The 25,130-nt window shown below is 34.0% G+C and overlaps 1 protein-coding gene across 1 annotated transcript; it reads right to left on the bottom strand.

Annotated features, from left to right (window-relative positions):
- Positions 1 to 3,902: 3,902 nt before the first annotated feature.
- Positions 3,903 to 22,590, bottom strand: LOC144470136 (cilia- and flagella-associated protein 276). Its single transcript, XM_078180991.1, has 4 exons — positions 22,574 to 22,590; positions 5,543 to 5,781; positions 4,739 to 4,879; positions 3,903 to 4,369 (listed from the first exon to the last, which is right to left on the bottom strand). The coding sequence occupies exons 1-4, from the start codon at positions 22,575 to 22,577 to the stop codon at positions 4,169 to 4,171; spliced, it is 585 nt and encodes a 194-aa protein (XP_078037117.1). The 5' UTR covers positions 22,578 to 22,590; the 3' UTR covers positions 3,903 to 4,168.
- Positions 22,591 to 25,130: the final 2,540 nt, after the last annotated feature.

Below are 25,130 nucleotides of genomic sequence, written 5' to 3'. Positions count from 1 at the left end.
ACTTGTGATGAAGATTTCGTGTAACATCTGCTATATATAAATACTATTAATTTCTTTTAAATCTAAATCAAATTCAATTCTTTCGTTATCAAAAGTCTAGAAACGAAAGTAAATAAAGACAATAGAAAATTCAAAAATTATATGGTCCTATTAAGGAAAATATTAAAGACAAATAAGCGCTAATCGACGCAGCGTGAAAGGAGTCGTAGTGCAAGGGGTTAAGCGTAGGCAGTAATGCTTAATACGTATTCGTCTGCTTGACGAAAATTCGTGATTTCGCAAACAATCGCCAATAGACAAACGACGAAAATTCGACGAGAATAATTGATTCCTTTTTTTTTATTCTAAATAAATTAAATTCTAACTATTACCAAACAGAGATCATTTTAACCAAAGATGTGGTATAATTATAACCATCACTGAAAAATATATGAGTTTTAACAAGTTACGTTGTTTTTATATAGACTATATATAAATGATTTTATATAGTATTTTATTTTATAAATATACTAATTTTATATAGTATATAATAAGTACGATATAATATAATATAGGTAAATTATGCTTTCCCAAATTAAAATTCGATCGCGTAATATAAGTAGTATAATAAGTAAGTATTGAGTATGATATATACGAAACACGATACAACATAATTCACTGCAACACAATTAAAATAATATAACTAAATATATTCCGCGACCAAATCAGCAGAAATAACCAACTATAAAATACCTATCAACTATAAAAACTTCGTAAACCTTTAATTATCAATTTCATTTCTACCAAATGTACATCCTAACATTTACACCCTTACAATATTATTTCCATTTTCATCAATAACTCTTCGATTTATAAAACGTACCAAATATGTCTCACGCGTGAACCATAATTCGCATAAACGTTTTCCTATAATAATTCTAAATTTTCCTATAATAATTCTTTCGAAAATTAATTACATCGTGTCGCTACGACTCGTGAATTCGCAACGACGTTGAAATCTTCCATTTCGTTAACGGATCTCCAGCGAAGAAGACCGTAAAAAGTAAATTAAATAAGAATTAAATACAAATAAAACCGTTCAGCCAAGTAATTGGCTGGTTACCTCGCTCGTTACCCACGACGGTCTGAGATCGCTCTACCCTTATTCCCCGGCACTTTCCGTGCACCCCAACCGGCAAGAAAAAGTGTCCACGTCAATAGACATTCGACGCGATGTAATTCACGAAAGAATTATGCGATTCGCTGCCACGATTGACGCTCACTCAACGATGCAAATAATGCTCACTGAACGAGAACTTATTTATCTTTGCGTTATCTGCAAAGTGAAAGTTATTTGTTCACCCTTTTCTTATTATTAAACTAGAATAATTTTTTCCAGATTAAAATTCGATTTTTGTGGATTGTATTAATAATCGACGATTTTTTCAAATATTTATTCGGCGAATAGAGCTCCGAAGTTTATTTCTCCAGCCTGTTGTTACTTTATTAACTCTTTGCATTCGAGCGGCGATTCTGAGACGCTGTGAGAAATTATTGTATCACGTTTCAAAATAATTCTAACATTATAGTAACATTATTTAACATTGTTTAACATTGTAATATTATATTATAATAAATGTAGTAAATGCATCATATAAAATACAGTAAGTCACTTCGAATGAATATACTATAGATCAGAGAGACTATTTTAAATATCGAATTAAATTAGTTTCGAGTGCAAAGGGTTATAAAGATATACAGTATAAAAAGATACCTAAAGCATATTCGGATGTTTAGGTTCCCTTTTCTTCGTTCGCCCTTTTCTTATTATTAAACTAAAAATCGTTTTTTTCAGATTGAAATCCAATTTTTGTCAATTCCATTAATAATTTTCCAATTTTTGAAACATTTATTCGCCAAACAGTCCTCCAACTTTATTTTCCAGCCTGCCAGCATTTTATTATTCGCTACTTATTATTCAGTCTATACTAACAATACTTAAAGCATACTCAAATAGTTATGTTTCCTTTCCTTTCTCCGCCCTTTCCTTACTAGTAATCTTTAATCATTTTTCCAGAATAAAATACAATTTTCTCGAATTACATCGATAATCGTCTAATTTTTGAAATATTTATTCGTCAAACGACTTTAATCGTTTTTAATTAATATATGATCGGTATTTAACAATACCTAAAGCATAGTGGAACAGTTATGTCGGTCCACGGACTCGCCTCGCAGCATTGTTAAAACGACGATTTCTTCGCCAGCGGAAAATAAAAGGGTGAGCATCATCGAGCAGGCGCACAAGCCGAGGAGAAGTTTTCGTGACGAGAGACGGTCGCCGCGGCAATCATGGCCGGATTAGGCGTATGTATAAGGATCGAGGTGTCTACCGAAAGAGGGTGGCCCAGAGGGGTCGTAGCAGGTCAAACGGGGATAGACGTCTGCACGGGGTGAAACATAAATGATATTCCATGAGGAGCATATGCGTGCGGAGATGGCTCCACCTCTGCGACGTTATGCGGCGAGGGTGGCCGCCACTCCCCCCTGGCAGCGGGGCGCTGGTTTATTACAAACAAGGATTACCCGGGTAATGGGACATTCTGTCCCTTCGGCTGCTCACCACCAGTGAGAACGTCCTGTGCACTGACTCACGCGCCGATCCGTGCCTCTTCGTGACCGTGCTCGCGCTCCGCGTTGAAAGGGCGGCAACTGGATGCTGCGACCAAAGGCTCCAAAGGGATTGTATTATGGTATCGAGATATCTGTCGAACAAATTTGTCAATACGACGGCAACGCAAAGGAGATGATAATGTCATTCCTTGGTCTATAATTTTAACCCTTTGCTCCTCAACTGATGACTCTCTGAGACAGCACTAAAATTATCCTATTAGGTTCTGAGATCATTTTTATGACAATAAAGTTTAAATTTAAGAGTTGCTATAAATAATATAAATAAAATAGGTAATATGAATACTATTGAATTAAATTAAATTTATTTATTTGTCCGAGACTTTACGTCTTTTAGCATTGCTTAGTACAGACCCTGGAAAATAGTTTCCGACACTTGTACAATGTTTATAAAGAATATTCGCGTTAACGTATACTGGTGAGACGAATAGAGAATGGATAATGTAAATGAATATAGAATGATGCAATTTTTTATTTGTTATCAAAAAGAAATTATAGAGAAAATAGAATGTATGTGAGTGAAAGTTTTTGATTATGGTTTGAGTAATTTTAACCCTTTGCGCTGGAGTAACGAATCTCTGAGGCAGCTCTAAAATTGTTTTATCAGGTGCTCAGATAATTTTTATGACAATGAAGTTTAGATTGATGAGTTGTTAAGTAGTGAAATTGATGGAGCTAGTGAATTAATTTATGTATAAAGGTGCTCTTTGTTATATAGAACAGAAATACTATAAGCTAGACAAATTGTTTTATATATTTCCGTTTTATATATTTACATTTCGTATCGAAATGTCTTAAACCATAAGAAAGTATCAATGTTTTTATTATTTACCAATATTATATTTTATTTTTATTTATTATTTATCAATATTTATCATTATTTTATTGCCTATTTATCAATGGTTTTTATACATATGAACGTATGTTTGTGATCATATTTACTATTTAATTTAGATTATGTTTATGATTATTTCTGTTCGAAATTTAGGTTAACTTATTCTAATATAACATATATTAAAACATTCATCATATAATACTTCACAATATATTTCACATTTACAATATACATAAAGCGTACAATTTAATATACAATGTCAAAATTCCCCCAAAGATTTCAATTTCCTATAAATTCACCAAAACGTCCATATACATTACAGTATTAACAAACACATATATAAAACCGTATACATTACAATTTCTTCAATTTAAACATTCTATTTCTTAGCGTTACGAATAAAAAAAAACCTAACACAATTAACGCACAATGTAAACATTTAAAAAATAAATTATCGAACGTGTATGTATAAAAGCCACCGTGATAATATAAATTCCTTAATGAAACGATTGCAAATTGAACAGCTTTCTATAAACACGTAAAAGTGTCGATCCACGTTTATCAATGATAATCATAAAATCGTTGATTTAATTTCCTCAAATAGGATTGTTAGCTTAGCTTCGCCGGCCGAGTTTCCATTTCAAACATTGCACAAATCCGTGTTTAAATACCGTAAAAAGTTCCGTCGATTTTGCGACTGTATCCGGGATTAGATTGAACCGAGTGTGGCCCGGTGATATTTAATTTCACGCTACTCGGATGAACTCTTCGCTCTGGCAGCGGGCCACGATAACAGTGGCTCAGTAACGACGAAACAGGATCCTTTTCTTCCTCGTCGCTGGGAACTGCTGGTGTATGGTACACCTAAAGTAATTCGAGAACAACGTATTAGCTCCGAAACTGTCCAAAATCTTCGAAACTATTTTGCGATTCGGAAGGAAGTAAAATTAAAATTGAACGTGAAAGGAATTAAAATAGAATTAAAATTAAAAGTAAGGGGAATTACAATTAAACGGAAAAGAAATAATACCAAGTTTGGTTCGTTTTGTTATATCAAGTAAGTTAAATGATTTTTAATATATTATTAATAAGATTAAACGCGATAATTATGAATAAGATTAAATGCGAAGGAATTAAAATTAATCATTCATTAAATGATATTACAGTTAAGTGAATTAATAATTAATAAAATTGTTAGCGAGGAGATTGGACAAAAATAAAGTGAATACTTACTTCGATTTTGTTTTTTAAAACGCGCCACGTCTTTTTTCCTAGAGCTTCTGGCTGCATAGGAACGTACACTTTGGGCACCAGGGTGTCTTTATTGTGAACGTAGATCGTCGAAAGGGTTAAGTCGAGAGCATCATTAGGCACCTGAAAGATAATCGCAGATATAATGTAATTTATGCTAATTTATGTTATATTATTTACGTCATTTATTCTCTCGAATAAATTTATTCTTTCTGTCATCCAAAAAATTCCGTTGTTTATCGTAGCTTCGTAGCTTGATATTAACAAATAGTATAATAAATTTAATATTAACAGTTTTGACGTTCTGCAAGTAAATGTATTTATAAAGAAAGCTTTAAAAATAGTCGATAAACAAAATTTAGATTATTTTATTCTATCGAGATTGATATTTGATTATTATAATCTTAAATGTGTTTTTGGACAAATAGAAAATTGAATCCTTTGACTCTTAGCTTATATTTATATTGTAATATTATATATATATATATATATTTACATTTATAACATTATATTATACTATATTATAATATTATTATATTTATTTTTATAATTTATTATAAAAGCTCCTTTTTCTTCAAATTTCTCGAATACAAACACAAATAACCTAAAAATTCTTTCAAAAAATAATATAGCAATTTTTTTAATACTGCCTCGAGATTACATTAAGGTTATATAACTTCGTCAATCGAGAGCAAAGGGTTAATATCGGTGGAGTTGATGAAACCGCGAATACATCAACCGCGTTCTAAATTATAAAAACAAATTAGTTAAAATAGAATATCTTACCTTCGTCCTAACTAGTCTAGCATCTTTTCGAATACTGTTCAACGTGTGATGAGCGAATAGGCGTTCGTAGGGCTTCAAATTGGCGGTCCATCCTTTGTCTTGCGGATAAACATTTTTACCTAGAACCGGTCGCCGTGTCCATTCTCCTTCACGAGTTATATCTGGCAGGGGGTAAGGATTCCGAATATAACGGACTTCGTCTGTTTCCATGCTGTAATCGTTGCAGTTCTCTTGCGTTCCTTTGGAATGATTAAAAATTTCATAAAATAAAAGTAGCGAATCTCTATTTTAGGTGTAAAACGATAAAAGAAATCGAACGAATCGAGCGTAGCTTGAAGCAGTCGAATTGCAATCGATTTTGGTAAACGATGGTAGCGTTGGGTCAGGAAAGTAACCAAGTTCATGGTTTTGTTTCGATTGTTATGGAAGAATGTTTAATCATTTTCGTGCTAAGATATTCTAATATCAATATGCAAATATACTTTATATTCCAATGATAATATTCTTTTACAGCATTCTAATATAATATTTAAATATACTCCATATTCTAATAATAATATTATAATGTAATATATATTTATATATTTATACTCTATTCTATTATTTTATGAAGCGTGCAGTAAAAGAATCTGACGACACCACTAAAATCTACCACGTTTCAAAATAATCTTCATACCAACAAAAAATTGTTAAAAAAGTAAAATTGTTGATATGAGTCACAAGAATCAATTTTATATGCATAAAATGCACTTTTTCACATAAAATATCGACACTAGAAAAATGATTTTAGTTTGCCAGTCAAAATGACTCCTAGTGCAAAGGGTTAATATTTGCAGCATCTGTAGAAGGTACGAATAAGAGTACTAAAAATCCTTTTCCAATACAAAGAATGCACTTTGTTATACAAAATGGAAATAGTATAAGCCAGAGAAGTTATTCTAGATTTACAGTTAAAATTGTTTCGAGTGCGAAGGGTTAATATTTACAGTATCAACAAAAAGTACGAACAAGAGTACTAAAAGCTCTTTTTTTAATGCATAGGATACACCTTGTAATACAAGATGGAAATACAATAAGCCAGAGAAATGATTTAGTATTTCCAGTCAGAATTGTTCCAAGTGCAAAGTGTTAACATCCGTTTCCGTTTCACGGGGATTAAAGATGAAAGGCTGTTGTCGAACGCACTCGAAAGATTCTTGAACGAGGAAGAATTTCGTTTCTGATCTGTATCCATTCATAGCCAGGCCCGGCAACCCGTCTTTTAATTCATGGCGTGTAGCCCGCGACGCGGCCTGCATCCCGTCATTCTCCACGGGGTGTCCACTTATCGAACCCGTTTCATTCCCTCCGTTCGTTCATTCTCGCCTTTACAGTCGCTGCTCGGGCTACTTCCCAAGGGCGTCTCTCGTAAGACTCCCCGAAGTCGCTTACAAGCGGTTTCACGTTCAGCAGCCGTGAAAGAGCTTATTGTGAAATTTAACCGGGACCTTTCCTCGAATGCCGCCATTCATGCGCGGCTACTGCTCCGTCTTCATTTACATTTAAGTAGTAGCCAGCTGTTTCTATCCTGCTCGATGTAGCGATTAAATTCTTCCCATCGATTCTACGATCGTAATCGCCGAGATGATACTAGGGCCTGGCTGAATTGAGCAAACTTGAGGCAATAATATCTGAGACTCATTTCCTTGATATTAATTTATTGACAATTTACACTGTAGTATAATAAGTCAGGTTCGTCGCGAAGGTTTCATATAGAAGGTTATATTCGCTGTACTTTGAAGATGATTTGAAAATGAACTAGGGTAACGGCAACTTAAAAATTGAATAGTGTAATGTATATGCAATCTATATTTATATAAATGTGAATATATATAATTTACATCTATATAAATATGGATCCCTATATAAACTATACATAATCTATGTCTTCATAAATATGGATCTATACCATATTTATAATGAATATGGATCTATGTATGATTTATACATAATTTACATCTATATAAATGTAGATCTATACATATATTTGTTTTTACGACTAGGTATTTAAATAATTATTAGGTCAAAAATTTTTAATTTTTTTCACATGATACAAAAATTAGATTATTATATTTCCAAATATCACCCAAAATAGTAATACAGTCTATAAATCTAATAATATATAATAATAGTAGTAAAGAAAATATTATTGTAAATAGTAATATACGTAGTATCCGTGACATATGAATATAATTGATATTACATATATTATTATTTAGATTAATATCTTATAGATTCATATATAAAATAAACATGTATTTTATCATGTATAACATGTATATCACGTATAATCATGAATAATAATAATAATATAGAATAATATATCATCATATATGATATTATATGTAATATCACTCTAAATAATAATAAATATCGAGAAAAATTGTAAACTATAAGTTGACCATCTCCGATATTCCAAACCAATCAAAATAAATGTTCTAAAAATCGTCGGCTCGTTTCCACGATCCAATTAAAATTGAAAAACGCGTCATTTGAGCTGTTCGATAAAAATAACATAAATGATTTTCCAGTAAAAACAATCTGTTAATCTCTTAATCTCAGCGGATAAAATTGTACTCGGAGACTTTGGAACGTGAAACGCAGTTTTCAGTCGGTGGACGCAGGTGTTAATAATAAGGAGGACACCTGAAATCGAGAAGAATCGAAGTAAACGCTCGCATCGGGGGCCTCGTGTGACTCGTTCCCCGCATTTAACATGTTTTGCTCAGGAGGTGGTCGGCCACGGGCAACGCCGACGTCCAATATTAAACCCGCAGTAATTTATGTTAGCACGGGCGTGCATAATGCTGTTTGTATAAAGCTGCGCTGCCACGTGTCGGCTCGTGCCGACGCTGTGTATCACTCCTACCACCCCTATTCTTGCTGCTGGCCCGGTTCACAGGCCAAGTACACGTTAGGCGACCTAGCTGCCTTACTACCATTTTAACCCTCTTAATGTCGAACGACAATATATCGTTCCTGTTGGTTACTTTTGAAGAAATATTGTTTTCTTACTTTTATTAAATAACAATTTCATTTCTTACTTCTCCTCACTTTTTGAATTTGGTGGTGATAAGTTTTACAGCTAGGCTATGCTAGCTAGGTCATACTATGCTATGTTGTACTATGCACTGCTAGGATATGCTACGCTATACTACAGTATGTTAAGCTATGCTCTGCTGTGCTATACTATACCGTGCTATGCTATGTTGTGCCGTGCTATACTATCCTAGACTATGCTAGACTATATTGTGTTTTGCATTGCTAGGATATGCTACGTTATACTACAGTATGCCAAACTATGCTGTGCTGTGCTATGCCATGCTGTACTATACTATGCTGTGCTATGCCATGCTGTACTATACTATGCTGTGCTATACTATGCTGTGCTATACTATGCTGTGCTATAATATGCTTTGCCATGCTATATCGTCCTAGGATATGCTATGCTAAAGCATGCTATGCTAGACTATGCTGTGCTATGTTATGATGGGCGATATTAAGGTCATGTTAAGATTACATATTACCCTATGCTATATTAGACCATGTCAATGTTATGTCATAGTTAGATGTAAAAAAACTTTCTCTCTGACACTGGTCAAAAGATTGATAATTGCAGAAATACATGATTGGCCAAGAGTCGGCAACATTTAATTCGCGAGTCACCAAGTGACACATTTGATAATTTCAAGTATCCCACTTTAGTTCCTGAAATAAAGCATAATATCACTGTATTATTAAAAATTAAGAAAAAAAATATTTCGGGGTTAAAAGTCGAAATAAATAGCACAATGATGTTAAATATGATGTGATGATATTCACATGATGTGAAAATATTTCTAACTCAATCGTCTCTTTAATACTCACATTTTGGATCATTTTAAACCCGCGGACAAAAAAGGTTGCCGACCCCTGTCCTAGGCTATGCTATGCTCGACTAAGCTACACTATACTGCGCTAGGCTATGCTATTTTACGAAATTCTTGCAATTTCTTTCGGAAACTTGATCAAACTACATCAAACGAGTTTTGTACACTTTGCTCAGCTATCAGCGATTCTTTTGGTCGGCACTAGAAGGTTTAAATGTAACATTGTTTGCAAAGACGGCGCACCATTTCGACATAACTAACCTATGTGACTGTTGTTACTTCCGAAGTAAAAGATTTAGTATTTCTAAGAGTATAGAAATTTCTAAGTGTTGGCTTTGTTTCAATTTTTTAAGAATAAAAGGTATAATAAGTTTCTTTTTATTATAATTGATTAGACTTTGTGCAGAATGTTTTGAATTTGTTAGAAATAGTATGAGAGAGAGAGAGAGAGTCACTTTAGAATTTCTTGATTTTTTTAAAGAATTTTAGTATTTTTGAATTTCGACCTATACTCTTTAAGCTTAATTGTATTATTTTTGTAAGTAGTAAAATTGTAATAATATACAATCGTAAATAGTACAATCATTATAGTAGAATAGTATAATGCAAAATATTATGTACTATTTTTATAAATAGTTCTTGTTTAAAGAACGCCCAAAGGCTTAAAATAAAGCAAGTTCTCAAGAACTCGCAAATATAACTTGCAAATATACCCCGATGTCTACAAATTCATATCAATCGAATATTATTATAATATTTTTATTTCAAACGTATACTATATAACACAAAGGTTCGTAAATGTTGGTAGGTAGCATTCATGATGATGCGTAGTGCAAAAGGTTAAATATAAGTAAATTATTTCGAAGCGTGGCTCGACCATTTCTAACGGCGCCTTAGAGTCGTCACTCGACCGCAAAGGGTTAATTACAATTTCGTCACTGTCGCGATACTTTTATCTTAGCGAACGCTGATTCAGCGCAATAACAATGATATTTGAAAATGTCCTGAGCCACGACAGATGCGTTCGTTAGAAAATAGAACGGGACCCCGTTTCGAGGGCAATGAAAGAATCTTCCGCGTCATTGCGCGGGCGCACGGTATCATCCACGAGGCGTCTCCTTCAGCACCCCCGTAACCGTGATACCGGAGGCCGACACGCGTAATCGCGTAATCGCATAATCGAGGCGCGTGCTGAAGTTCGGGTTGCGGGAGCTTTGCGTACGTCCACATCGGCGCACGTGCGGCGCTGCTCGCATTGAATCAACACCGATCGCGAATCACAGATTTATCCGTGAATACCGAATACGGCTGGGCAAAGCCTTGCCAAGCGTTTTACGAGATAATTGTTGCGACGACCTGATCTCCGATAATTACGACCAGTCAGATAAGTAGACGTTTACATGGAAGAACGCCAGCTTAACTTATCAATCGATCGCGGACCTGCGAGGGTAGTCGCAGTCCTATTACACATTCCGCAACCGTACACTAGTATGCTTTTGTTTATTAACCTTAACCGGCGGGAATTTAATGCAGGTCAATTTTCATTTTTTTCTAATTAACATTTGTATCGATAGGTACAATAACGTTAGAGTGAGCCTTTCTTAGGGACTCTAAGAAAATGTAAATATAATCCATTGCATGTAAGCCCGGAGAAATATGGAGTGAGAATAAAGCAAATTTATATTATACTATACTATAGTATACTATGCCAAGCTATGCTAGGATATGCTGTGCTATGCTATACTATGTTATGTTGTACTATACTATGATAGGCTATGTTATGCTAGGACATTTTATACTATGCTGTGCTATCTAAGGCTACGCATAGTATGCTAAGCTATGCTACGATTTTCTAAGGTATGCTATGCAATGCTATACTATGCCATATTATGCTGTGCTATGATATGCTATGCTATGTTGTACTATGCTATACTATACTATGCTTTGCTATGCAACACTGTACATAAAGAGTGATAAATAAATTAAATATCTCAAGGAAAGAGAATAAGTAAAGTTGGTTTCATATAACATAGTATAATATACATAGTATACTGTAAAGCAGATCAAATGATGCAGGATATTATGTAGTTCATTATGATATCATATAATATCACATTATACATATAATATGATATAGTGTAGTAGATTATAATACAATATCACATTGTATAATATGATATAAATACAATATAATATAATATAATATCACATTATATAATATTATGTAATATTAAATAAATGTAATATAACGTAATAGATTGTACTGTAATGTCACATGACATAACCTGACATTGTATAATACATTATAATAGGATTTGATTTTATTCTATAAGGGTAAGATAGTTAATCATATACGCGAGAGTTGTAGTAAATGAGTAACCAACTAACAAAAGCTACGGGTTCTACATATTTATTGTAAAAATTCATAGGAGAAATAGTGCTCGATAAAGACATTAGAAAAATTAATATTTTTACACTACCTTTAGTTGACTAAAACTATTTACAGAAATTACATATTTATATACAAAATTTATTTTGTATGATTGTCACATAAAATTTTTATTTTACCCAAGTCTAGCAATAAATGCGTTTTTAATTTACGAGCAAAAGTAAGAATTATATACATATTAAGAACAAAATATACAAGAAGCAAAATAAACATTTCTTTCTCTCTTCAATATTTAATGGATTCCAAAATAATGCAATCGCATTTTTAAATGCCTTACATGTTTTAGAGTTTATTATTGATCTACGACTATATTATACTATACATATACTATATAGTACATTATACTATCTATCTATTATTATGTCTATTATTGTACTATATTATTCTATTACTATATTACACTATACATATATGCTATACTGTATAGTATTATTATATATGTATATTATCTATTACTATATTATTACTTTTACAAGAAACGATTAAAATTCGTAATCTGGCCACGTCGCCGGCTACGAATAAAATAATAATTATTATAGAACTGAAGTGCTTGGCATCGCGAAATGACCGAGTTCCATGGCGTTCTTTCAGATTTTCCTTGAAATCGTAATCCCATAAGATCCTCCGGCCGATATATCGACATCAGTAATGGAATCGTGCATTCAAATGGACATCGTTTCCCACCGAGTGTAGGAGGCAGGTCGCGGAGAGCAATGCTAGGGATGATATTGCCAATATTTGGTTGGATTCTGGTGCGAATGTGCAGGGTGTATACCAAGGGTGTGCTCGCACCCCCTTAAGCGTGAGCACGGGGGTCGGAGGATTGGTGTATGTTAGACGCGCGCCGATTACCATTTGAATGTATCTACCCCCGGTCAGCCTTTGTCAACCCTCCTGACAGTGACCGCACCTATCTATCTACAAAGGATCCGTTCTCCTCCCTTCTCTTTCTTTTTTCTACCTCCGTATGTTCGCCGACGGACCTTCGCCTGCAAAGGAATAGCCGACTCCTAACCGCGCGCGTACCAGTTGAAATTTCCCTCGCCAGCCCTTTCATCGGCTCTTAAACGTCACCTGTATTTTCTTGGGAATTTATCTGTGTTCATAAGCATTTCAACAATGGCAAATTTTCACGGCAATCTCTTGACTTCGAGATTAAACTATTCTTTCGTATCTCATGTTTGCAATCCGTTCTTTAGGGTCTTCTGTTCTAAGACTCTTGAAACAATTCTTGAAAAATATTATTATATCTTTCGATGACTTTAATGGCTACTTATTGCTGTTTGTTCACTTCTTAAGCGATGCGACGTTTAAAGAGAATATTAATAACTGCCAAAAATTACTTAAGGATTTGTAATTGATTATTGAAGTGCAACGATTAACAATCATGTATTTTCTGATAATTCGTCTATGTTTTTAAATAGTTAAACACCTGTTGGTTGAATGACGCACTTTCGTGTAATCAAAATTAAACTACCCTTTTGTATTTCCCGTTTGCAACCCTTTCCTTTCTTTTGTCTTAAGACGGTTAAACAATTCTTGACTATTATTATCATGTCATTCGACGATTTTTATTTTGCTATTTAATTCCTTACCATTTTAACGAAAGCAACGTTTAAACACTTCAATACTTAGTCGAATATAACCGTCATCCATGCGGTGATCGATATAATTAATAAAATTGTATATATGGTAAATATCTTTCAATATTAAAACTACAAACAACACTTTTTGAAAAAGAAACATTGTTATATTAAACACAGTTTTTATTTAACGCTTGGGAAAATGTTGACATAAAAGAGAACTGATCGTATTCTAAATGCGAATGTATTAATTAAAGAATTACCGTAAGGGTTAATGGAAAATATCTTCAGAATCAACAATTACTTTGATTTCGTTATAAAAGATTTATATAAAACTGGTTACCACAGTGCAATGATTAGCAATCGTATTAACGGAGATACAGGGCCTGAGAAAAGCTTGTGTCTTCATCGACCTATCCTGACCCTTCGTGTAGAATAATGTCTTACACCCTGCGTGACCAATTCGACGAAACCAATGGGGAGTGCGCGACAGCAGTGCGACAGGTGGCCCGTGAAATCAGTGCACGAGCGCGCCGTTCCATCGACCCGGTCGTCCGATACGGTTCATTAGGAAATTAAATGTATAATAATTAGAATTGGGGTGCTGATGGGACACGTTCAACGAAAGTTCTTTCTCTCTGGCGGTGGACAAACGAAGAGGGGAGACTAAACGGAAAGGAAAACGACGCCGCGAATTTCGCACGAGAATGCTCCTCGTACAGAAACTTTGTTAAACGCTTCGACGGCGGACTATTTTTTATATAAAAGTTTTCGGACGTTTGGTTAATTTTGCCTTGTATCTCATATATTTAAATAACTATGTATAGTCATTAAATAATTCTTTGTGGTATTTTAGAGTATAATAGAGTATATATTGTACATGTATGTTTAGAGTATATTAGATTATATAAATGTATATAAGAGTACTTTAGAGTATATAGATGTATATTAGAGTACTTTAGAATATATAGATGTATATTAGAGTACTTTAGAGTATATAAATGTAGATTACAGTACTTTAGAGTATACAGATGTCAATAAATTTTTGATTTAGTTTAAAATGTTGCTTACGTGATTGAAAAAATATAAAATGGCATTGAAGTTTATCGTCGCTTAAGTATTTTAATTGTTAAAAATACTACCCACTATACAAACTATTTTTAAGAGAGAGATTCGATTACCTTATTAGTCGAGGCAACAAGCGAATAAAATTTGAAAATGTCGAAGGCTTGCTGGTTGGTCTAAAATTTCTCATGGCTGACAGTTTTCAAGGTAGAGTAAAGTAGAAACTGGGCGGGGTGAACGAGAGACGCGGACCCCTGCGCACGTGAACGCAATTTGCATACCGATGATCGAGGACCCGAATGGTGGTTGCACATTTTCGCGTGTGTTGCAGAGGCTATGGCGCGGAGAGCTCGCCAGTGGAGGCGGAGAGAGAGAGAGAGTCATCGGTGTATTTTAGCATTTCACGTTTGTTTCCATTTAAATGGTAATCGAGTTCATAATGTAATTGTATTCACCGCGTAAGCCGGGTCTCACCGCAGCGCTACGTCCCCGCCATTGTTTGCATTGTTCTCCTCGCAGCGCGAACAATCCGCGCGGCAGCCTTTCAGCCTCGCGTTTTGGCGGAATCTAAACCCCCTCGCCGCATCCAGAGATGATATTTTGCCGTGATACAAACGCCGGGGCCGCTGCTCTTGATGGATATCGATGAAAAACGTTCGCGTCCCCCAAAAACAATGCCTGAGACGTCACGCTATCTAGGGGATTCCCTAAATTGACTGCGTGCAGATTTCTCGGGAAACATCGTGTCGCCAGGACATTGCATTCTCCTGGAACGTACTGAAGAGACACATTTCCTTCTCGTCTGAATTCTCTCAACGTTGTCGAAGATTTTCGTGGTTTTGAACGTGAGGAAATTGTGATATATTTTTCATTATTCTGCTTTGTGAATCTTTACGTTTCTAAGAGTTCATTTTAGCTGTTTGTTTGGTACAATTCGTAGTGAACAGCGTATTTATGGTGTTAATATATGTTACAGTATATTTTGTTATACTATACTATATTATACAATTACTACAGTATACTTTAATATATTGTACTATATGTATATTACATTGTATTATATTATTCTATTCTATACTGTACTATATTACGCTATACTACAGTATACCACAATATATTATTCTATTCTATACTATACTATATTACTAATATTATTAATATATACTTTACAAAATTACATCATATTATATTATATTAGATTAGATTACTAATATTATTATTCTATACTATACCATAGTACACTATGCTGTATTACATTAGATTATTGATATTATCATTCTATACTATAGTATATTACATTATCTTATTATATTAATATTTAATATTAATATTTATGCTTTACTATATCATACTATATTATAGTATATTATACCATTTTATGTTATTATATATATATATATATATATTCTATTATATCTATAGATATTTGCTTGGTCATTTATGGTCGGACACCCAACAGTCTCTGCATAATACGGAGACACGAGTGCGGATGGATTCAGCGTTCAGAAATGTGAGAATGCGTCTACATAAATAAAACAAATTTTATGACGATATATATGTGTAAACAATTGCTGGTCCATGAAAAAGTAACAGCACCGTAGAAGCACGGTGTGTGTATAGTAACTACTAAATTACAGCGCGTTCGCCATTCCGTAAGATGTTTTAACGAAATTCCTCGTGGATGCTGAATTTACAGGCTCGACGTAAATCATAACAGATGGGGAGGCAACGTCACGTCGTACTCTAACAAAATTTTTGCCCGAAAACGCATTGTTATACAGCTCACGGACGGAGTCGCAGAATTCGTCGAGGAGAAACATAGGAGCTGAGGGATGGCGCAGGCGCGCGACAACGGGGGAGCGAGACAGAATTAGGTATTGCGAGAGAGAACGAGAGAATGACAGAGAGAGAAAGAGAGAGGGCAAGGAAGAGAGACATTGTGAGAGAAACTGACAGAGAGAAAGAGAGAGATTGGGACTGGTTGAATAAGAGGAAAAGAGAGAGAGAGAGAGAGAAAGATAGAGAGAGATTGAGAGAAAGATGGAGAGAGAAATTGAGAGAGAGAGAGAGAGGAAGATGGAGAGAAAGAAAGAGAACGATTGAGAGAGAGAGATTAAGAGAGAATGAGAAAGTGAACTATAGAGAAATTGAGAGAGAGGACGAGAAAGTTTGAGACACAAAGAGAGAGAGAGAGAGATTGCAGAAAAATTGAGGGAGAGAAAGGGAAAGACTAAGAGAGAGAGAGTTTGGAGAGATTGAAAGAGAGACATTGAAAGAGAGAAAGATAGAGAAACTGAGAGAGTAAAACGGAAAAAGAGAAAGGTAAAATGAAAGGAGAAAGAGAGAGAGAGAGAGAATGGGACACAGAGAGCTTGAGAAGGAGAGAATGAGAAAGGACGAGAAAGAGAGAGAGACAGAGGGTGAGTCAGGGTGTAAACCGGGGGTCGCGGAAGAGGGTTGGACGTTATTGTTACGCGGGGGATGTGCCCGGTGGGTCTGTGTTTGCGCGTGTAGTAGAGTTGGCTGCCTTTCTCTCATACATATTCATCAAACGCTAATTAATCATCGCCAGGCACACCCACTGCGGGCCACCCTCTTGCCAGCAACCGGAGCGGACGGAAAAAAATACGAGATCCGCGACACACATACCTCGACGAACACCGAACTCTACACATACATACAGATGTCGAAGCCGACGGGGCGCGGCGAGATTTTTAAATGCAATTGACAACACTGAAAGCGATCGCGACGGCTAACAAAAAATTATGTCCCTCGCGCAGTTCTGTTCGCCTCGATATCCGCAGAGTCGCGGAATAAAACATTCTGCCGCGGTCCGTTTGATTTTCTCTGATTCCTTTTTTCTAACATTTGTGCATTTTCATTTATATTTATTTAATATACATTTATTTCTGTTTTATCTGTATATTTATTATACATTTAATATATTTTATACTATATATTTTATATTTTATATTTTATACTATAAATATTATTATATATTTCTCGTTTTGCGAGAAGTGTGTTTTTCTGAAATGAATAGAAATACCCCGATTTCTATGAAAATTTAAGGAAAAATAGCCCGATGCGAATGTGATAATACATTTAAGTTTATTTTATCACTATATTTAGTTACCTATATTTTTACATATTGAATATTCATTTATTTTTACTCCATCACTATATTTAGTTATTTATATTTATACATATTTAATATACATTTATTTTGATTTTATCAGCATATTTAGTTATTTATATTGATACATATTTAGTATACGTTTATTTCAATTTCAGATCTATATTTACTTGCTGATATTTATATAGTAATTTTATATGTATTTTCTCAATATACTCTTCCTTCTCATATTTGAAAATATATTATTCTTTCCAAAAATCATTCGAGAATCATGTTTCCATAAACAATCAAGAGAAACAAAAAACTGCAACCGAAGCTTGTAACCACAGTAATAAGTACCTTCATCCCACTTGTAATTTTTTATTCAAATAACCAGACTTCGCTTTAAGTGTAGAGCATAATTAAATACATTATTATTACTTACTTTTCAATTTAAATATTAAGATCTCAACAAAAGTGTTCTGCATCGGAGATTGCCAAAGAAATCGTTCCAAAGAATAAATTTAAGATAACCACAGTCCTGCTTTGATTATACTTATCTATACTATATAATTATATAGAGATTATACTACATTGTTTTATATAAAGATTATACTATACTGTCTTATATAAAGGTTATACTATACTGTCTTACATAAAGATTATACTATATTGTCTTATATGTGCCCATAATTATAAAAGTGGTCTAAGTCAAAATTTAAAAAAAAAATTAGTTTATGAGTCAGTTTACCCCACATTATTTTAAATTAAATTTATTCAATGTAATTTTTACGATATCGTCAAAAATGAACCATTAGATGGTGGTTGTAATTTCAACATTATATGGAATTCATTTAGTGTTAATTTTGAGAATGGTCTAAGTCAATTCTAAGTTTAAAAACAACATTTTCGTATGTATTCACACAAAATTCCATATTCATAATAAATTTCCATCAATCAAGACTAATAAAATTCTAAATAAAAAGATCGCATAATGTAAAAATATATTTTAATTTATGCAAATGCAATTCATTAAATATCTCGAAACTTTTATATGAAGATTACGCTATACTTCGAAAAGTAAACGAACCGTCAGGAATAGAAAATTATTCAAAATTTACCGGACAAAGACGCACGGATGCTGATATATAGGTTAGAACTCGCGCGAAAGAAAACGTTCACGGACAATCAATCTAAATTATAATTTAGTAATCCCATTAAGCGGGAGACCACCTTCGCGCGCACTTGCTCGGGGGTTCGCGCGTTCAGCGTTCACGCAGACGGGACGCGTATAATTAGGTATCGTTTATTTTACACCGAGGCACCGCAGTTAGGGTGACACTTCCAGCTTATAATATATACGTTGCTGGGGTCGAAAGCGCGCGTAGACGCGGCCGCATTGGTGGTAGTCTCGCTCATAGAACGCTTCGCTGCTAATGCGATGCGATCATCGCCACCCAGCCGTCGACCATTGATATTATACACTATGGGGATTCCCCCCCATCGTTCCTTAGCCTTTCGACGTTTTCTACCGCTTCAACATCCTCTCTCCACAACCATTATCTTCGTCGTTTCACCCATTTAAGAATCAACGTTCCGTGAACTTCGTCATTTCACTCGTCAGCTTTTTCTCAAGTAATTTATAATATTTAATACTGCAGATCTATTGCAGTTGTTAACACATTCCATGTATATAGGCCCCATCATGCTCGATAATTGTATTGGTTCGTCTCTCGAGTACGTCTTACAGCGATTAAAATAGCGCAAAAATCATAATTATCAAGAGAAGAGTACATACTTTAAGACGCGGAACACAACGAAGCAAATTTAGTTACTGTAAACCGACAATAAAAGTCACGCAACCTTAACATCGAAATGCTAACAAGTGAAATAACCGTGCAAATACCGTCGCCACTAATTACCGTAAACTAAATAATAAAACTCACTGTTTTACTAGTTATCATCGAATGCTGTCTGTTATAAAATAAACAAATATCGTCTATCGATTTCGCATTTAAAATAAGGGACACCCTAATAATTGAAAAGGTGTTAATTTATTTTCCGTCACGAATACGTTACACGATTTGGAAAACGTTTAATTCGGTGATTGTTTAAATATTTTGTTGGTAAAGATGCGAGCACGATTTCGACGCGAGAGTTGCCTATACGTGTTTTGATTGCCGGCATGAAATCGCGACAATGCCAGATTGCGTGCTGACAAATGAGCGGCCCGCGCTGGGACACGATACACAAGAGACATATGGCCCTATAAAAAAAAGCGCGAGAGATACAAGAGATGGCCTGCAGTAACCATCGAGTCGATCCGATATTAATGGAGACCAAACACCGCACATTCTGTGTAGCCTCTGTCCCCGTTGTGTGTACACATCGGTGCGCCATTATGCCCCTGTTATAATGTGTATACACACACCCCCTTCGCAACAATAGAATGATCTACGATCGTACCGAACGCAGTAAAGATCGCCGATTCAACTTCTCGCCCTTCTGCTGCTCCTTTTTTCTGCCGACAGATAATGACCTTTGCTCCTTCTTTACCCGGAAACGCCCCCTTTTTTTATAAGTTTACTATTTTCTGATAATATATAACTTTTGGAAATGTTTAGCTTCGACGAGGCTGGTTTACGTGGATTTATGTTTGGTATAAACTCATATATTATATATCATACATACATACATATATGTATAGTAATGAAGTATAAATATTAGTAATATACGTAAAAGTAATGAAGCAGTTGTTTTTTTATTCTGAATTCGAATAACTTTCCTGCGACATTTCTCCAGTAATTATATAACATTGTATATAATATATTGTTCTTTAGATATTCGGAACTTTCACAGTGAAATTTATTGTTTACCATTTTCTATCGCATTATACGCTTAGCTTCCCTGAATTGTTTATTTGAACTTGAAATAATCTGAAGAATTGGAATGTGAAGCATAGTTATACATATTTCAATATATTTAGTATATATTCATATGTATAGATACTGGAACGGGAAATATAATTATACAAATTCATATATATTTTATATTATATTTCACATTCTAGTTTTTTAAATTTTTTCAAGTTTATTATAATTCATAAATAAACATGTAATACAATATAGTAAAAATATAATATAATACGCAAATAACTATGTCATATGATTATGTTTTATATTATATTTTCATTATATCGTATTACATATTTATTTATGTATTAATATAACAAATATGTAATATGACACAATAGAAATACGATACCATACACAAATAAAAATATATAGTACATATAATTACCTTCATTGGTACATAATTCCATGTAAGCCAATCTTGTCTAAGCTATAGATGTATATAGTATAGTGTTTTGTCAGCAGAGAAATTCCACCAAATTTTATAACAAAATTCCACCTGTCAAAGTTTGCTAGAATAATTACATGGCACGGCTAAAGTTCCGAAAATCGCCGCGTACCGACGATTAACGTTCCACGGCCGAAATCGTGTAATTCCGGATTTCCTGAGCGTGCAAACAATAAAATTGGATTTAGCAACCCTCGCGCGACCGCGTACGTGGCACACGACCCGGAGGGTGAGTTTTCGGAAGGTGGACAAGCACGCTTCTGGGGGTCGCGAGATCAAAGACGCCCTACGGGCAATTCCGTAGTTTCCACGTGACATATTGGGTAGAAATTGACGGCGACAGCCGCGTTGTTGTTACACGGCTAGGAAACTTTGATCATCCCACCTGTGGGACTTGTTCCGACTTGTAAATATTACGAACTATGCGCGATCGGTCCTCGCTCGCTTCTGTGATTGCACTCGGAGATAAAATCGGGAATGGTTCTCGAGACTAATCGAATTTCTTTTAATGCTGTAACTGAACGCGGACTATGCAAGAGTTCCATTCACAGTAAAATTTTTATAAACGCAACGTGCGAACGCTATGCATGGAACATAATGACGAAGACTTGCGCTGTGATATTAGGTTGCTGCATATCAAATGTCGGATCATTTATGGAAATAACTGTGGTAACGTAATTGAGCTTCATATTTTCTAATTTGTATGACTTATAAAGCTCGATTGCGATACCACAGTTATTTTTATAAACGATCCGATATTTCATGTGCACTAACCTTGCAGTGTCAGTTCTCGGCATTATGTCCGACAATTTTATAATTTTTATGAGTTGAAGGTTTTGTAGTTCTATTTGCTACAACTAAAGTAAAAAATGAAAAATCACGTGGGAAGGATATTGCTTGCGATTTATGTTTAAATTAAATAATACTATTCGTATTATTTTATTTTTACGTGCTATTAAACTTGTAAATTTTATGTAAATTAAGGTATTAAACTTATAAGTTTTTTTATTCATTCCACATTTATTTATATTATTATTTAACAAAATGCAGAAAAACGTCGCACTACTATTGACTTATTAATATTCATTTTCATAGCAAAGTCTCTTGAGATTTAACATGGACTAATCACCATCATAAGTTTACCATGCGGCTCGATTTTTAAAATTGCGGGAACAGAATTCAATATGGCAGATTTCTTTATATTATATAATATTTACTTATGCTACATATTATTTACTTATGCTACATAATATTTTTTATATAAATATTATCTTCTTTGTAAGAAAATTATGCGAATCCATATTTACTAAAAAATTTGACAAGGCAACGAGAATAACTTTTATAAATAAACAAAATTTGATATTTCATGTGCACCAACCTAATTAAACGAAAAAAGATTGATCATAGACGAATTACATATCATATAATTAACTACGACACGAATACAAATATCTGCAATTTAATTGTGGTCACTAAATCTACGTTACAAACAATTAAAATCTATGCTAAGTAAAGAAATATACGCTTTAGTATAAAAAGTAGAAATTAACTTACTCATGATGGTACTAGGAGAAGCACAGAACATTGACTGAACAAACTTTTCATAGCAACGTGTTGGAATCTCTGTTATAATACATACGCGAGCAAAATTAAATCGATAAGGTATATTCTCTAAGGAAACAGATACAATAATAGCAGGAATGTGTTTGTTCAATGTTTCTTGAATCACTGTGTTCTACTAACTCTATCTTCAAAAATGAAATCTTTGAACACATACAGATAATAAACGAGTTCTTTTTTAAATTATATATCTATATTTATTATTTGCTTTAAAAACCGTTTGCAGAGAATTTGTTAGAGAAAATAGCATATGAAGCGAGTTCTAAAAAATTACTGTATGTTCATTGCCAATTTGTTAATTTGCATTTCGAGTTTAAATTATATTAACCCTTAGCACTCGGCGCCATCATGGATGTTACCTACCAGCGCTTATAAACAATAATATTATTATATAGTATATACGATATATATGTATGTATATGCATATATAATATTCTTATAATAATATTCGATTTATATGAATTTGTAGACATCGAGAAATAGTTGCAAATCGCTAATAAACTTTAATGTTTAGTCATATACTAGAATTACGATGTCCCCTGACAGGGGACAGCCGAGTGCAAAGGGTTAATTAATACACTGTGCCAATTGTATCAATGTGTTGATAAGTAGATAAATTTACAATATTTAGTTACGTGGTGACATCTAATGTGCGATTTGTGGTAAACGTTTTCAATTATCGACGCAGCCAAGAATAGACAGGTACGAATGTGGTATAAGAGTAGACTGGATGGCCAATGTATTATACCGGACGAGGTATAGGAGTAGGCTATATATTCAATATATTATCACAAACGAGGTATAGGAGTCGACTGTTCATTCAATGTATTATCACAAACGAGGTACAGGAATAGACTGCGCATTCAATATATTATTATAGACACAGTATACGAATAGACTATATATTCAATGTATTATCACAGACGGGATGTAGGAGTAGACTATATATTCAATATATTATCATAGACGAGGTATAGAAGTAAACTGTACATCCAATATATGATCACAGACGAGGCATAGGAATAGAGTATATATTTAATATATTATCACAGACAAGGTATAGGAGTAGACTATATGTATATTCTATATATTATCACAAACGAGGTGCAAGAGTAAACTGGATAACTAAAATATTATCACAAACAAAGTATAGGAATTGACTGCATATCCAATATATTACCACAGGCAAAAGAGTGGTTCGCATTTCGAACAAATTATTTATGAGAAAAGGATGTATGAAGTTTAATGTTTTTAATAATATTTTTATCGATATGATTTCAGCGATAATTTATTGTACCAACATTGTTTATGTACTGACAAATTGAAATTACCAATAAATGTTCACATCGTTCCTCGTTTGACCAACAAATGTTATTTTAGTTGGCTCAGATATATCTACTATATTACTAGTAACAATTGCTCAATTGTTTATCAAAATAATTATCCTTTATATCGTACTTTTGTAATACATGTTCTGTAAAAATAATATTTCCACCAATGAAATTTTCGTGCTTTTTATAATTATTGCTTGCATATAATATTTAGCAGTCATAGTAGAAATGAAATATATTGAATTATCGATTCTTAGTAAATTTGGTAATGGTAAAAAGAATCTCTGTGATTGTTTTTTAACTAGCTCGAATGTTCTTTTTATATTCTAAGCTATGTTTCAAATCATGTTAACCATGACAATGTCAGAAATATAGTATACAAAATACTCGATCCTTGCTAAGAAGTTTAAATTTTTGAAACGTCATTAACGCAGAATGCGATATAAACTTAAGAACCATCGGTGGGTAATGTTCTTAGACTTTATCAGTTGGAACCATTAACTACGAATTTCAATGTTTTATCACTGCAAAGAACGGCGCTGTATTTAATATGGTGTTCATTCAAATTTAAAAAAGAAAACGTATATTTTCATGAAAACAATGTTTGTTGGAAAGATTTCCGATTCAAAAAAATATTGAAATGTTTTGAAAATATTTTTAAGTTTTCGTTGTTTTATTGTTTCCAGATGAAAGTAATATTTTCGAGAAGGATTTTCGACGCTAACGTGTAGCTGTGATTATTATTACTGTGTTTAGTTTTAGAACGAAAGAATGTTTGGACGAATGGACCGGGCTGCGTTCTGTGCGATAGCGTCCAGCGGATGTTTGGACGATTGGTTCGAGTGTCGCAGAGAGTGAATGCATTCAGTGAGTTTAGAGTGAAAGCGAAATGTGAGAATGAGAAAGAATGATTTTCGTGGGAATGCATGAGCGAGCGTACGGCTAGTCTGTAAGTTAGTTTAGTAAGGGCGTTCGTCGGGTACAGTACGCGGGCATCGCGGGTTTGTACCAACCGTAATTCTGTAATAAATTGAGTAGAGCTAAACCGAGTCAATCATTTCTTCCACCGCTGTTCCCACTTCCACATTACGAACATTTTTTGAAGTTTTGAAATACAGGGTTTCCCAATAGGGACGGGTCGATGTTGACAGTCTGTAGCG

The sequence above is a fragment of the Augochlora pura genome, chromosome 5 (genome assembly GCF_028453695.1).
Source record: "Augochlora pura isolate Apur16 chromosome 5, APUR_v2.2.1, whole genome shotgun sequence".
NCBI lineage: Eukaryota > Metazoa > Arthropoda > Insecta > Hymenoptera > Halictidae > Augochlora > Augochlora pura.
This window is presented reverse-complemented; position numbering and strand designations above follow the sequence as displayed.